General features: G+C 38.9%; 1 protein-coding gene across 1 annotated transcript in view; it reads left to right on the top strand.

Moving 5' to 3' along the window:
- The window catches only part of F13A1 (coagulation factor XIII A chain), a 185,543-nt gene that overhangs the window by 104,860 nt on the left and 66,395 nt on the right, over window positions 1-14,288 (top strand). Inside the window, exons 7-8 of the mRNA XM_028513923.2 lie at window positions 4,145-4,319; window positions 7,101-7,239. Coding sequence (XP_028369724.1) covers window positions 4,145-4,319; window positions 7,101-7,239 — 314 coding nt within the window. The remainder of the gene's footprint in view (window positions 1-4,144; window positions 4,320-7,100; window positions 7,240-14,288) is intronic.

Here is a 14,288-nt window from a genome sequence, read left to right as displayed (position 1 = left end):
ATTTTAATTCAGTCTGCTTCTTTCTAGACTTTGAAATACAAATGATAAGTCTCAGGATTGTGTTGAGCTGACAGTAGGGCTTCTGAAGAACTGGTGGTTAGGGTTAGGAACTGAACCATGCTGTCTTTCTGCTCCACTCCATCATCCTTATTTTTCCTTGGAACCAGATTTTGCAGTTTATTGAATTATGTTATGCACCTGAGGTTGCTGACAGTGACTTGAGAAGCAGGGCTGGTATTTCATTTTTCTAATATTGGTAGTTATTATGGGAGGACAACTTAGTGCAAACTTAATGAAGTTTATTAATGCTCCCTATCTAAAGTCCATATTGTCTCCTTGACCATCAGTGATGCCAGACAGAGACATTTCATCTGTCACTGGTCAAAATGTGAGTTCATGATAGGTGTTGAAAACAGTCCATCGTGGCATTTTTAAAAATGCCTTTGAAATACCCCCAAACATATCTTATTGTCTAGGAAGGAAGTTATTACTTTAATAGTTATTACTTTAATAGGAAGTAAAAGCTATTACTTTACATTTGTAACTAAAACTTACCTGTTTCAGTGTCTCTGCTCCCCAGAAATCAATGTTCTAATTAGAAAACAGTAGCTAATATGGCCAAATGCTAATAAGTGATAGTTGTGATTTATCTAACAACAGGGGAACAGCTCAGCATTAACAATTAAAAGGTCTGTAGAGGAGATAGCTTTTTTGTCCTAACTTTTTTCCTTAGCTGAGTGGGTTCAACCCTAAGCTATAAATAGCCTTTCTAATTAATGACTCTCTGTTTGAAAATCAGTCATGGAACCATAGTTTAGAAACTTTTACCTTTGAAATTCATAAGCCCTATTCTATTTCTCAATGGTAAGGATAAGGAAATAATAATGTGAATTAAAGCTGAATCTACCTATCCACAAAAATCAAACCACATCAGAGCCTACAAAGGCACTCTTCAGGTTTCATTATAAATGAAGAATCTTAAATAATCAACTTAACTGCAACAAGTATTGATCATGAATAGAATCAAAATGGTTGGCTGACTCCTGCTGTCCCTGCCATCTCATGGTGTTACAGAATGAAGTCAGAGGTTTACATCAAAGGCATAAGTTTGCAATCAGTTGAACATAGTTATTCAGAAATCTTCAAAGAATTACCATTTTCTACCTTAAACAAATTAACTAGGTAGTTACCCTCACTTTAACCTGTCTGTATAGAGTTAAAGGGGAAATGCAGTCTGTCTAAATCAAATGGAATGGTGATCTTCTAGAGAACACTCCCCAGAAAGGCCCTCTTTGGGAAAAAACCCTCAGTGCTAGACTAAATTTCATATTTTAGTGGATGGTCTGTCATTTAGAGTAGAAAGTAATTGCACATCCTATTTGTTTTCTTCTAGTATTTTCTTTTTCACCCAATATTGTCTTACACAATACCGAGGCAGCTCCTACCTAGCAGGTCCCTAAACCTGCTACACAATTTCATGACACCAAGCATTTATCCAAACTGTTTCCAGTATGTAAGTGGCCTTTTGTAGCCACTCATTCCCTCTATTCAGCCCACCACCACCACCATCACCACCTTCCAGTCTGATAAAACAGGTTCCTCCCTCCTTTGGGCCCCCAGCCCACCTGTTCATATTTCTGTCTTAATACCAGCAACCTTTACCTGCACTTGATTGGTTTCTTATCTCTCCACAGAAAGAAGGTCTTATTTTTATTCAATTGTACAATGCCTATATGCTTGTCGAGTATACAAGTGATTATTCAACAACCTACTTTTTTCCAAAACTTGCTAGAAGTCAGAAAGACAGATTTTTATCTCTGTTCTCAATTAACTCACAACCCACTGGAAAAGATAGACTCCTATACTGCTAAATGCAGCAAGCCTAGGTAGGAGAGGGGTTTGGGCAAATGAGACCTTCAACTGATGCTGAGCTATTAGTGGGTAAGGTGGTAAACACATTAAAACTCACCATATTTTAGTATATCTTCTATAGTTTTCATAATCCAAACATACCCGTTTCAACTGCATGTTTCACATTGCTTACTGATGTCTTATCAGCATTATCTAAACCTATGATTCTTGAACTAATGTGCACACCAATAACCTGGGCATTTTGTTAAAATGCAGAATTTGCTTAAGCAGGTCTGGGGAGGGGGCTGAGGTTGTGAATTTTTAACAAGCTCCCAGGGGATTCCACTGTTGCTGGGACACAGGCCACACTTTGAGGAGCAAGGCTGTAAACTACAGTCATGTCAACATATAAACATGATTGAAGTAGCACCAGTTTTTTAAAAAACTTCAACGGCTACTCACCTAGATATTCTTCTGACTATATTCAAACATGATAAAAAATGTAAGAGCCATATGACTTCACTCATATTTGGGATATAAAATTGAAACTCATAGACACGGACAACAATATGGTGGTTTCTGGAGGGAAGAGAGTGGGGGCTGGGGGGTGGAAGGTCCTAGTATATGGTGATGGAAGATGGTTTGACTCTACAGGGCAATGTACAAATCTAGTATCATAGAAATGTACCCCTGAAACCTATATGATCTTATTAACTAATATCAATGCAATAAATTAATTTTAAAAAGTTATACTAAGAGAAATAAGATTCAGCAATAACCCACCTCTCAAAAAAAAAAAAAAAAAAACCTGACAGAATGCCTTGGAACTCTTACTTCCCAACCTTTGTTTTATTGTCTAAATACAAAATTATTTTGTTCCTGCACTTGAGGTTTGCTGAGACCAGATGGCTATGGTCTGAATATGCAGCTAGGTTTTCCCAAATATCCAAAACTGCCATTATTTGCTTATATTTCAGAAAATCTCCATATTTAAACTGTAAAATATGACAGGCCTTTTATGTAAATGTAAATATCTTTTTTGTTTGTTTGTTTGAATAATATATTTACTTTTATTATTTTTTTACTTTATTGTTGTTCAATTACAATTGTCTGCATTTTCTCCCCATCCCTGCCCCCCACCCCAGCCAAACCCACCTCCCTCCTTTGATTCCACCCTCCCCCTTAGTTTTGTCCATGTGTCCTTTATAGTAGTTCCTGGAAACCCTTCTCCCCACTGTCCCCTCCCCCTCCCCTCTGGCTATTGTTAGATTGTTCTTAACTTCAGTGTCTCTGGTTATATTTTGTTTGCTTTTTTCTTTTGTTGATTATGTTCCAGTTAAAGGTGAGATCACATGGTATTTGTCCCTCACTGCCTGGCTTAGCATAATGCTCTCCAGTTCCATCCATGCTGTTGCAAAGGGTAGGAGCTCCTTCTTTCACAGTGTAGAATTCACAGTGTAGAATTCCACTGTGTAAACATACCATAGTTTTTTGATCCACTCATTTGCTGATGGGTACTTAGGTTGCTTCCAGCTCTTGGCTATTGTAAATTGTACTGCTCTGAACATTGGGGTGCGTAGGTTCTTTTGGATTTGTATTTAAGGACTCTTACGGTTCTTTTAACAAAATTATAAAATCTTAATCACATTAAAATAATCATAAATAAAAAAATACTTTAATGCAATATATTAGAACATATTTCTAAAAAGTACCAGCGGGAATTTTATTAACTTTTAATGGTTTGTATGTCAGCATCTGTTTGCTTTTTCAATTCATTAGTGTCTGCCACTCATCATCAAAGCAAAAACTCCTTAGAACACGAGACTCTTGGCCCTCACTCTATACATCTTTTGTCATTTGTCAGTTTTGAATTCTTCTTCCACCAAGACAAGATGCCTATTCGAACACTACTTGAACTGTCTTCTTTTGTAGGTCTTCCTCTCCTTCTCACATCATTCTCCAGCACTATTTTCAATCAGACCAAATACTTTATGGGTATCTTCTCCTAGGCACTGGAGAAGACATTAAAAGTCTTCCTATTTGTTATTCAAACCACCTTACTACAATGATGTGCTATTGAAGAGGAAATCTGGTTATTGGGTTTCCTCTTGCATACTTAGTTATTACATCACTTTCTCTGATAACACAGCAGTGAATTAAACAGTAGTGAACTGTTTTCATCATGTAGGACCTATGGAAGGCAATGGGAGCCTTATCTTGCCCAACATCAAAGTCTGGAGAAAATTTTTCTAAATGATCTTCCTTCCTTCTCACCACTTGTGGTATTTTTTAGGTTAATTCTAAAGATGATGAAGGTGTTCTTGTTGGGTCCTGGGACAATATCTATGCCTATGGTGTCCCCCCATCAGCCTGGACTGGAAGCATTGACATTCTGTTGGAGTATCAGAGTTCTCAGAATCCAGTTCGTTATGGTCAGTGCTGGGTTTTTGCTGGTGTCTTTAACACATGTAAGTATCCAACTGAGTAATATTTTTTAATGTAAAAAAATTTTCACTTCATGATGTTTCATCTATAACCTGGCAAGGAGCCCTATCATCTATAACCTGGCAAAGAGCCCTAGCAATCTCTGTTGGCTCTATAGAATTTATGAGTGGCTATTCTGGGATGCAGTCAATGCATAATTAAATTGTTCTCAGCCAAATATGCTCATAGTTTCTCTTTGACTGCAGAATCTTTATAGAAAGAATGACGGACTATTTCCTAAATAATCCATCATTCTATATCCTGAGAAATAGAGGGTCCAAGGGGCCAAGTAATAATGTGGTGGAATTGGTGTGGCACTTTCTTTTCAGTAACTCCCACGTTTTAAAAAGGTTAAAATTAGCCAAATTTAAAATAATAAATACTAGTAAGAAAAGATGTATGCTGCTTATTTGTTATTGAGAAATTTTACTAATACACTTATTTGCTTATTGTTTATCACTGAAAGTTTTTATAAATATATTTACTTAATTTTAGCCTAGCTATGAAAAGAATTGTTGCAGATGGTCTCATCTCCTTTTTTTATCTCCATTTTAACATGTGAATCTCAATGATCATGAGCAATTAGATATCAGATGTTAATGAACAATCTTTACTCCTAGTTTCTCTTCTGGCTTTTAATCCACTCAATATACAATGCATAGAAGAAAGCATATGGGAACAGAATTATTCTCTTAAGCCTCATGCATCATTTTTTTAAATGTCATTTACCTATCTAGGCCCCATGTTATAACTAATTCAGTGATTATTTTTAAAAATACATGTATTTCAGTGTGATCTCATCATTGGTAATAGTTTTCATTCACATGCCATTTCAACAGCCTTGGAGAAAATGATAAGCTTGAATGGGAGTGTCCTTTCTGCTTGCTCATTAATAATGAATGTTCTACCTAGTTAGCATTTTTTTTATTCAGAAATATCAAAGAGGGGGTGGAGACTAGAAGCTAGGATAAGGCCATTTTTCTAAAAATGATTATGAAGCCTATCAGTTTCAGCTCAACATGGTAACAATCTAAGAATTAGTGACCCAAGCAGGGGGAAATAATGAGTTTCGTACCAGGTATTTTGTTTCACCATAGCCTAAAAATGAATAAGATCATTTCCTCAGCCACCTGAGTACACCCAAGGACTAAAGGAATATATGTATATTTCCTGAAAGTAATCAAGGTCAATGAATAGTCTCCTAGAAAGTCTGGTCTCTGAAGTTCCAGCAAGAAGCCCAAGCTTCAAGATAGTAGTTCCCCTCCCTCATGGTTCACAAGCCAAGACTGTACAAAATAGCACCCAACATAGGCAGCCACTCTTATCAAATGATTCCAGGAAAAAAGAAAGGGACTTCTGCCTCCCCATGTCCTCCTGGTGCCTGCAATTGTATTATCATTGTGTAATTCCTTTGAGTTTAGAACCAGATAAAATAGTGAGCACCTCCTATTCATTTATGCCTTTTGTATAAAAGGATCACCAGATCTACTCCAGGCTTTGATGGTAAGCTAGGAAAAGGCAGAAGCACAATGTGGAGAGGCACAATGAGAATAAACCTAAAGAGGAAAGTTGGAGGGAAGAAGGTTCTTTTACCCCAGTGTCAAGCTCCACCTCACCAGACTCCAGTTTGGACTTCCAAGGTTGTTCTGTTAAAGTAGGTGGATAATATTTGGTTAAAAATGCTAAACTATTCTGAGCAAGTAAAAGGCAAGCCAAGTCATTAATCTTAAAATTGTCAGCTGAATTATTTTCAATGAGCCCTGATGTGTGGCATCCTGGGAGCCATAGAGGGCATTTGGATTAAGTTTAATCAATAGGTACATATGGCAAGAGATGCATCCTAGTAATTTATTATCTAGCACTTGAAATGAATCTGTGGTGTCACCCTCCATCAAGTGGCACAAAGCAAATGCCAGCCAGGAAAGCGAACCCCACTGAGGATCTGTTTTACAAATTTCTAACTTTCTATTAGCTGATTTTTTAAATTTTATCTTCAGAAACATAAGCTACTTAGCTGAACTAAAATAATACTACTTTGATGATTGTATGATTAGCAATTAAACAATTGGAGCCTATTCCTGGGCTTCTATTGCAGCTGGCTTCATGTGGCCCAACCACAGTTCTGAATGATCACACAGCAAGGATTCTCTCTGCAGCCTAGATGCCTGACAGCAGCCCCATTCTCCAGTATGGAATATTTGGGGACAATGTGTGCTAATGGGGCTTTTGATGTTAGTGTCAAAATCAAAAACAGAGACAAGCCTTGAGGATTCCCCAAGCAGAAAAAAAAAAAACAGTTTAATCATACAAGCTTACTTTAGCTTATTTTGCAAGGCTAACTTGACCTGGGTCATTTCTTGATTATGCCTCTGGAAACTGTAGGCAAAACATGAACTGCTTCCTAAGGTCAATATAAGATAACCACCAACTAATTCCTTAAAAAAAAGAAAATTCTATTATAACCAATCACTGTGAAGAATATACAGTCACTGCTTCCTCATTATACAAGTTGTTTTATAATAATATATCCTTGAGCCTCCTCCCATCTTGGGTTTGAGTGTCCCTGGTTTGTGAACTGTCTTTTTGGTGCCTGCACAATAAATTCTCACTTACTACTACTTTGGTATTTCATTGGTTTTACTTCTGTTATTTAAGAATTTTTGACATTGTCAAGGGAGACGGTCCCTATAAAAAGGGATTGTGCCCTATGTATTTATTAAATTTTGATGATGTGGTTAGTTGTTGTCTGTCCTTTTTTCCTATAGTTTTGCGATGCCTTGGGATACCAGCAAGAGTTGTTACCAATTATTTCTCAGCCCATGATAACGATGCCAATTTGCAAATGGACATCTTCCTGGAAGAAGATGGGAATGTGAACTCCAAACTCACAAGGGATTCAGTGTGGTGAGTTTGATTTACAAGACATTTGCTGATATCTAATTAAAGTGACATTACACATTTACCACAAGGCAGACTTGGTCTGCTATTTCCTTCTCTTCTATTTTAAGGACTATTCAGTCCCATAGGCAGAAATGTCTAATTGTCAGAGATTGTTTTTACCTAATGAATGAGAAATGCTACTGAACAGGCAGTTTGGGCTCTTATTAATAAAGATCAAGCATCCCATTATGACAGCAACCACTGATAAAGGCCATTGTTTTAGTGGCTAGAACCTATACTAGCTATTTTTTGCCTTAGTTTATGAAAATCATGAATAGCAGAGGTATGGAAGCCTGACATTGTCTATGTCAATACTCTAAGAGTCGTGTTGCTAACATTTACTAAACACTTACTATGTACAAGTCTCTGTGTGTGTATGATCTTATCTAATTCTTATCTGGTGGATGCTTATTAATATCTCCATTTACAGATAAGGAAACTGAGGCCCAGAGAGGTTAAAGTAATTTACTCAAGGACACATACCTGACAAGCTGAGAATGAAAACCAACTGACCTTTTACTACAACTCATTTTTGCCTTTGCAGTATAGGACTGATATTTGAGCATAACAATGTGGTTCTCCTTAACCTGTGACCTCATCATTCATTCAGAGTTAGAAATAATGGTAAAGGTGATGCTGTTGCCAAACAACAATCACAGTGTTCTTTCACTGACCTGAACAGCTACACCATGAGCTGGCTACAGGGAGTTGAAGATTCCAAAGGAATTCCTTTTGTACATGGCACCCACACAGTCTAAAACAATGTTCTAAAACAGAGGGGAAAATCCTGAGTCCAAATGTAAAGGACATTTATGAGGGCCTTTATGGGAAGAAATTGCCAAGCATTGAACTAGGTGGAATTTCTAAGCTCAAAATGTGTACCCACCCCGTTGTTTTTTTAAATAAGTAATAAAGCTAAAACATTCACAGTTGTAAAAGCATCCAAATGGGGATGGTAGGAAGTTATAAGCTCATTTTAAGAGAAATTAAGAGTTAGAAGTGCCTTAACTCCCCCATGCTACAGGAATGGATCACAGTTGTAGGAGTAGTATTAACTCACTAGTACCAGTAAACACTCTTTTGAGAATGTTGGAAGAAGGAAATTGCTGAACTAGTAGCAAAGTGCTACTATGAATAAAAAATAGTGCAGTTCATCTGCAGGGAATGAGTTGGGCAATAGTAAGCTAGAGAGTATAGGCAAGACAAAACCTCACCTCTGTAAGCTGAACAGCAACTTAAAGCACCATTTAAGCCCTTGGAATAGCAGTATAGAAGCCCTGCATGTACATTTAATGATAAAAACAGACCCAAATAGCTGACCCAAAAGCCTGGTGTGACAATCAAAATTGGCAAAATGAGAATTATTTGGCTTTCTGCACTGTGTACCTCTTTCTTACACACATACACACAATGCCTTTGTAGTCAATTGTAGTCAGTTCAAAATTATTCCTCCCTATTTCTTGATCCAAATGACTCCCATCATAAATTCCCAGGAAGCACCACAACATATAACCCACAAGGACATAAACAAAATTGTGAAACTGATAGATGTTATTCTTGGTAACCCTTTCATCTTTCAGCTCCAAGTTCCTTGCTCTGTTCCTGCCACCCTTTGCTCCTTAGCCTTCTCTAAATATCCCATTACCCTGGAACTATATTCTCTGGCCTGGGACCCTCACTTATACTCCACAGTCAAACCACTGTCCTAGGCTCCTCTTTTTTCCCCTCACTTGGTGCAGACATAGCAGGTTTCTAATATATTGTGTAATGACTGATTGTCTGACTAACTGAATGGCTGATATTAACCCAATTCAGGGGGCACCAGACTATGGACCACGGGGAACAAAGTGCTCAGTCTGGTCTGCATCCAAAGCCTGGCTCTGCCACTGACCAGCTGTGTGAACTTGGGCAAGGCACAATGTCCCTGTGACTCTCTTTTCTCTTTTAAAGTAAATTCAGCACAAAGCCAATCATAACAGGTGCCTCATGAATCTTGGTTGTTATTATTGTCTTCATTATTGGTCACACAGCTGGAATTTCTTAGAGGCAATATGTCGCTATCAACCCAACCAGGCTCACAGAAGCAGTCAGAATAAAAGGGGGGTGGCCAGTGTGCTAAGATGACTGTGCTATTTCTGTTACTTTGGGGTATTTTTAAAACAAAACCAGAAATATATGCCTCCCCAGTGCAAAAACCCTAGTAGACCCTAGAAGCTACACATGTTCTAACAAAACAAAAGTATTCCTAAGCCCTTCCTTGACTGAGGGGGTTGGCAGGGGCTGCCTTTGACATATTAACCAGTACAGGGTCACCACAGATACATCCTCCCAACAAGCTCTGTCCTGGGGAGTCACTTTTCATGTGACCTTGAGAAAATGGCTTTACCTCTCTGGGCTTCAGTTTCCTTAGCAATAGAGTGAGGGTAATCTTGATAGCAACCATTTCCTGATGTGACAAATGAGGTGACCCAGGCAAAGCACTTACCACAGTGCTGGGCCCAGAAGGGGTGCTCAATCAGAGCCTGCTAATGAGATTACAAACAGGGGCTACCTGAGCTTCTAGGAGGGCACCGGCAGTGGGTAGCATGGGGAAGAAGGCTAATAGAGGCTAAGATGAGTGCAGGGAAGATCTGGTAGGCACCAGTTGATCCTGGAGAGGCCAGGGCAGCGTGGCTGGCAATGCATGGCCTAATGAATTTTCTTGCATGGGGTCTCGGGAGCAATTGGCCTCACCCAAGCCCCAGACTCACTTTCCTCCATAGGCTCCAGTAAAATAGACTTATCTCAACTCCCTCTTGGTTTGTAGGTGGTTCCTGGCCTCCTTGCCCTGCCACTTTCCTCTCTTCAAAGGAAACCATGATAAATATTTCCTGGTTTCTCTCTCTTGTGCCTCTACCATCTCTTTACCGAGGTCCCGATGGTACAAATTTTGTGGTGAATTAATTTACCTGATTGGGTCTCAAAGCCCAGGATGTCCTTTTCTCCATGACTCAGCCAGGTCCAGCAAGCCCAAAACAGAAATAAGCCAGTCCAAGGTTCAGAGGAGAGTGCAAGGGTGAGTGTGAGGGTGTGTCATGCTCAATACACTCCTAAGCCAAAAGAAGCGAGGTTTGGACTTCCTCCCACATCCTGACTCTTCTTTCTTCATCAACACAAACCATCATGGATGGACTGCTTATTCACCTCCTTTCTGGTTTGGCACCTTAGGTCCCTGCATGCTGGGTTTCCCTCTGAGAATACCTTGCCAGACAGGGGGCAGAAATTTTGCACAGAGGGGGCGCAGTGTTGATGCCCACAGAGGGAAGAGTCAGCTTCTTAGCAATTTGGGAGAGGGAGGGACTAAAGAACCTTAAATAGACACAGCTGGGCAGAGTAATTGAACGTCAGGGTAGCAAATGAAATTCCAAGTGGGCTGACGCAAGGTAACATATCCTGGAAGGAGTAATTTAAGCTGCCTGTCCCCAGTGTGCTGATGGGTTTTGAATTATGCGTAACCTCTGGGGAAAGGCATCTATGAATCACTATGGACACTTTAATGAAGACACTTGTGCCACGTCGAGCTGCCATTCACAGTGAATATGAATATGAGGATTCACTGAGGAGGGAGACTACAGACTTACTCTGACAGGCAGGAGAGTAGTCTCTGGCCTCACCTTGAAATATCTCAGTTTTAATAGAGATTTTGTGAATTTCAAAAAGAAAAAGAGAGAAGGAAGGAAGGAAGGAAGGAAGGAAGGAAGGAAGGAAGGAAGGAAGGAAGGAAGGAAGGAAGGAAGGTCGTTCAGTTTAGTCACCTCATTATATGATGATCACAATGGAAAAAGAAAGGTATTTCATTAAGAGGCTTCTCTCCTAAATGAAAAGTGTTATCCTGGGCACTTTTGCTGGAGAGGACATAGTCAGATTTTATCATTCTGGGTGAAAAAACTATGTTGGCTTGCCCCAGCAGAATGATACCCCCACAGTGGGTATCAGTGTCTGATCTAACTTATTTTTGTTTGTTTTGCCAGCATGTAACACAGTGCAGAAAATAGAATAAGAACTTAACAAATGGAATCATTTGAAAACTTGTAAATGCTCATTTAACTGAATAAATGTCATGTAACATATTCAACAAACACTATCATGCACTAATATGTGAGAGAAATTAATCAGATCACTGCCCATGAGGAGCCCCATCCAGTATTTGTGGGTGAGACAAGCACGTATATAGCACTCTACTAAACACATCAGGTGGGCTATAATGTGAGCCAGAAATCATGGAGATGAGGGGAAGGGGCTTCCATCCTAAGCCCTGGGGAGCAAGGGGAGAGGCTATTCACAGGCTGAGATGAGACAACCAAAGATCAATGTTTCAAAGACTAGGCAGGAAGGAATGGAGTTTTATACAGAGTTATCCTGTATTATTATGACTACAGTTGAATACTGAAACTCACTGTAACACTCCTGATTTAGCCCCTTGCCTCTCCCTCCTGTGCAACACCAAGAATACCTAGCTCTTTGCCTGCCTTCCTGAAGGGCAAATGCATCCAGGCCTGCATTCATTCACAAGGAGTAGATAGAGTTAATACAGTTCAGGGATGGGGATGGGTAGCTGTTACTCATCTATTACCACTTCTGCTTGTCAGTCCTCTAGGTGCTGCCCAATTCTAGCTTTTGACTCCTTTGAGATAAACCCTCCCCTCTCTCTCTTTGTTTGAGAGGGTCCAGTAGTCAACAGTATTTCAGATTCCCTCTTGGAGCCAACAGCTTTCGAGACCCTGTGTCTCCTTTTTGTCCAGCTTCCAGGCCCTTCTTCATGTAACCCTTTCCTATGCTGCACATGTTCCAGAGAAAGCTGTTCACCTCCAGGCAGCAGAGTTCCAAGTGGGATCCAGGGAAGTGTGTGTCGGTTATGCCCTCAGGACACAAAGAGAAGGGGGCTGAGCATGTGTTTACACCAAGACACATAAGCTGACCTGTCTGCTTCTCAAAGTCCAGCTGATGGGCCACTTGCAGATGTAGAAAAAGCTTAACTCAGAGTTTTAAATGTCTTGTATGATATTAATGATAATTATAGAAATGGTAAGTGCTAAAACAATTAGCAAGAGTCTTTATTTCCTTTATTGCCTCTTCATTCAAAATTAAATAGGTTTAATTAAACAGACTTAAGTTTAATCTTTTAAAATAATTGTGAACCAGCAAATTTGTATTTATCAGTTTCATCTCAAAGTTTCAACTAATCTAAAAATTAGTCAATGATCCAAGTGGAAAGAAATCACACACTTTTATTTTTATTTTCCTCAGGGTTTCATGGAAAAACACCAAATAACTCGAGTTAGACTATTCTTGTAATTTCTCCCTCACTTTCTCTCTCCACTGTGCAAAGCAATGTGGTTGACTGCCACAAATTAGCTGGGTGACTTTGGGCAAGTTGCTTGATGTCTCTAGGACTTAATTTTCTCAGATATAAATGTATAAATGTATAAGTTTGGTTGTAATGAGCTTTAGCATCATTTCCAGCTCTATAGAACCCTAATTATTTATGTTTTAAATGATTTTTAAATACTGCTCTTCCTGCCAATATTCAGCAGGTTCTGCCACTTGCTTTGTGTGAAGACCTGCTTATCTGCAATGGGCTGGGCTATGATCTGCTTACTCACATTTAGCTGCTGCTTTGCAGATCAGCTTCACATCAGCCCCCCAGGAAGAAAAAACAAAACAAAACTGAAATCAAACATACCACAGAAAATGTCTGTAATTATTGGCTGGCTTCAGTGCATGTGGTTCTTTGAAAGAGGGGGAAAGGACTAGTCAAAGAACATGTATGAATGACCCATTGAGGCAGAAAACTGTACTTGAACAACAATTAAAATAAAAAAAAAAGACCCATGGACACAGACAACAGTGTGGGAATTGATTATGGGAGCAAGGGGTGGGACAGGCAGAGGAGGGCAAAGAGGGAACAATTGGGACAGCTGTAGTAGAATAACGAAAACATGATCAAAAGAAAGAAAAGAAAAAGAAGTCCCAACTTTCTTTAACATTTTTTAGAAAGAGTATAGCTGCTATTGTTTTGTTTTGTTTTGTTTTGTTTCACTCCAAATGCAAACATTTCAGTACCGCAATAAGTAGTACTGAATCTGTAAAGAGAGCTCTTTCAAAGCAAGTTTCAGAACAGAAATTAAGCAACTTTCACACCCGGAAGTCAGCCCTAGGTTTAACACAGCCACCAATTCTAATTGTCATTGCAGTCCTTGTACTTGGGATGGTGGTTTGCACATTGTGTGTTTTTGAGATTTAAACTAATTCACCTGTATATTGTTTGACATACTCAGTGTGTTCCAACAAGTTGGACTTGGGTATTGTTTTACCATCCTAAGTTTTGATGACTGTATGTGAAAATAATTATCTAAAGATGAATCAAAAATTTTTAAAAGTAGGGAAAAATTCTAAATACAGACCAAACTACTTCAAGATACTTAAGGGTTCATAAAATTATCCCACAATGTTTCCAAATTACCAATTCTAAACAGCTACCAAAGATACTTTCTTTTAATTTTAAAATCTTTTTAAATTGATTTTAGAGAGGAAGAGGAAGAGAGAGAGAGAATATTATTTTCAAACAATCTCAGCCAGATTGTTTTTAAGAAAATCACCTGGAGCAAAATCACAAGCGCTATCATTAGAAAACTAAGAATATACCCTGTGAGCCCACACCAGCATCTTGAAGAAAGGATTGAAAGGCATTATCACTCCCAACAAATCAAAATAGCTCAGGATTATAAAATAAGTTTATTTGGAACTGGATCCCAATCTAAGTGGGTGACACGTACTAGTTCATGTAATCCTTTTAACGAAGTGTTAAGGTAATTACTGTTACAGTCTCCATTATAGAAGAAAAAACAGAGGCACAGTAACTTAACCCTGGACTCAGCCAGAAAGTGGCAGAATCTAAATTACAAACCCAAGATGGCTCACTCTACAGCCTGCTTTTTAAAAAATTAACATCAGTAGTTATAAAATTGTGTTGA

Source organism: Phyllostomus discolor, chromosome 5 (assembly GCF_004126475.2).
Source record: "Phyllostomus discolor isolate MPI-MPIP mPhyDis1 chromosome 5, mPhyDis1.pri.v3, whole genome shotgun sequence".
Lineage (NCBI taxonomy): Eukaryota > Metazoa > Chordata > Mammalia > Chiroptera > Phyllostomidae > Phyllostomus > Phyllostomus discolor.
The sequence above is the reverse complement of the archived record's forward strand: the minus strand, read 5'-3'. Positions and strand labels throughout refer to the sequence as shown.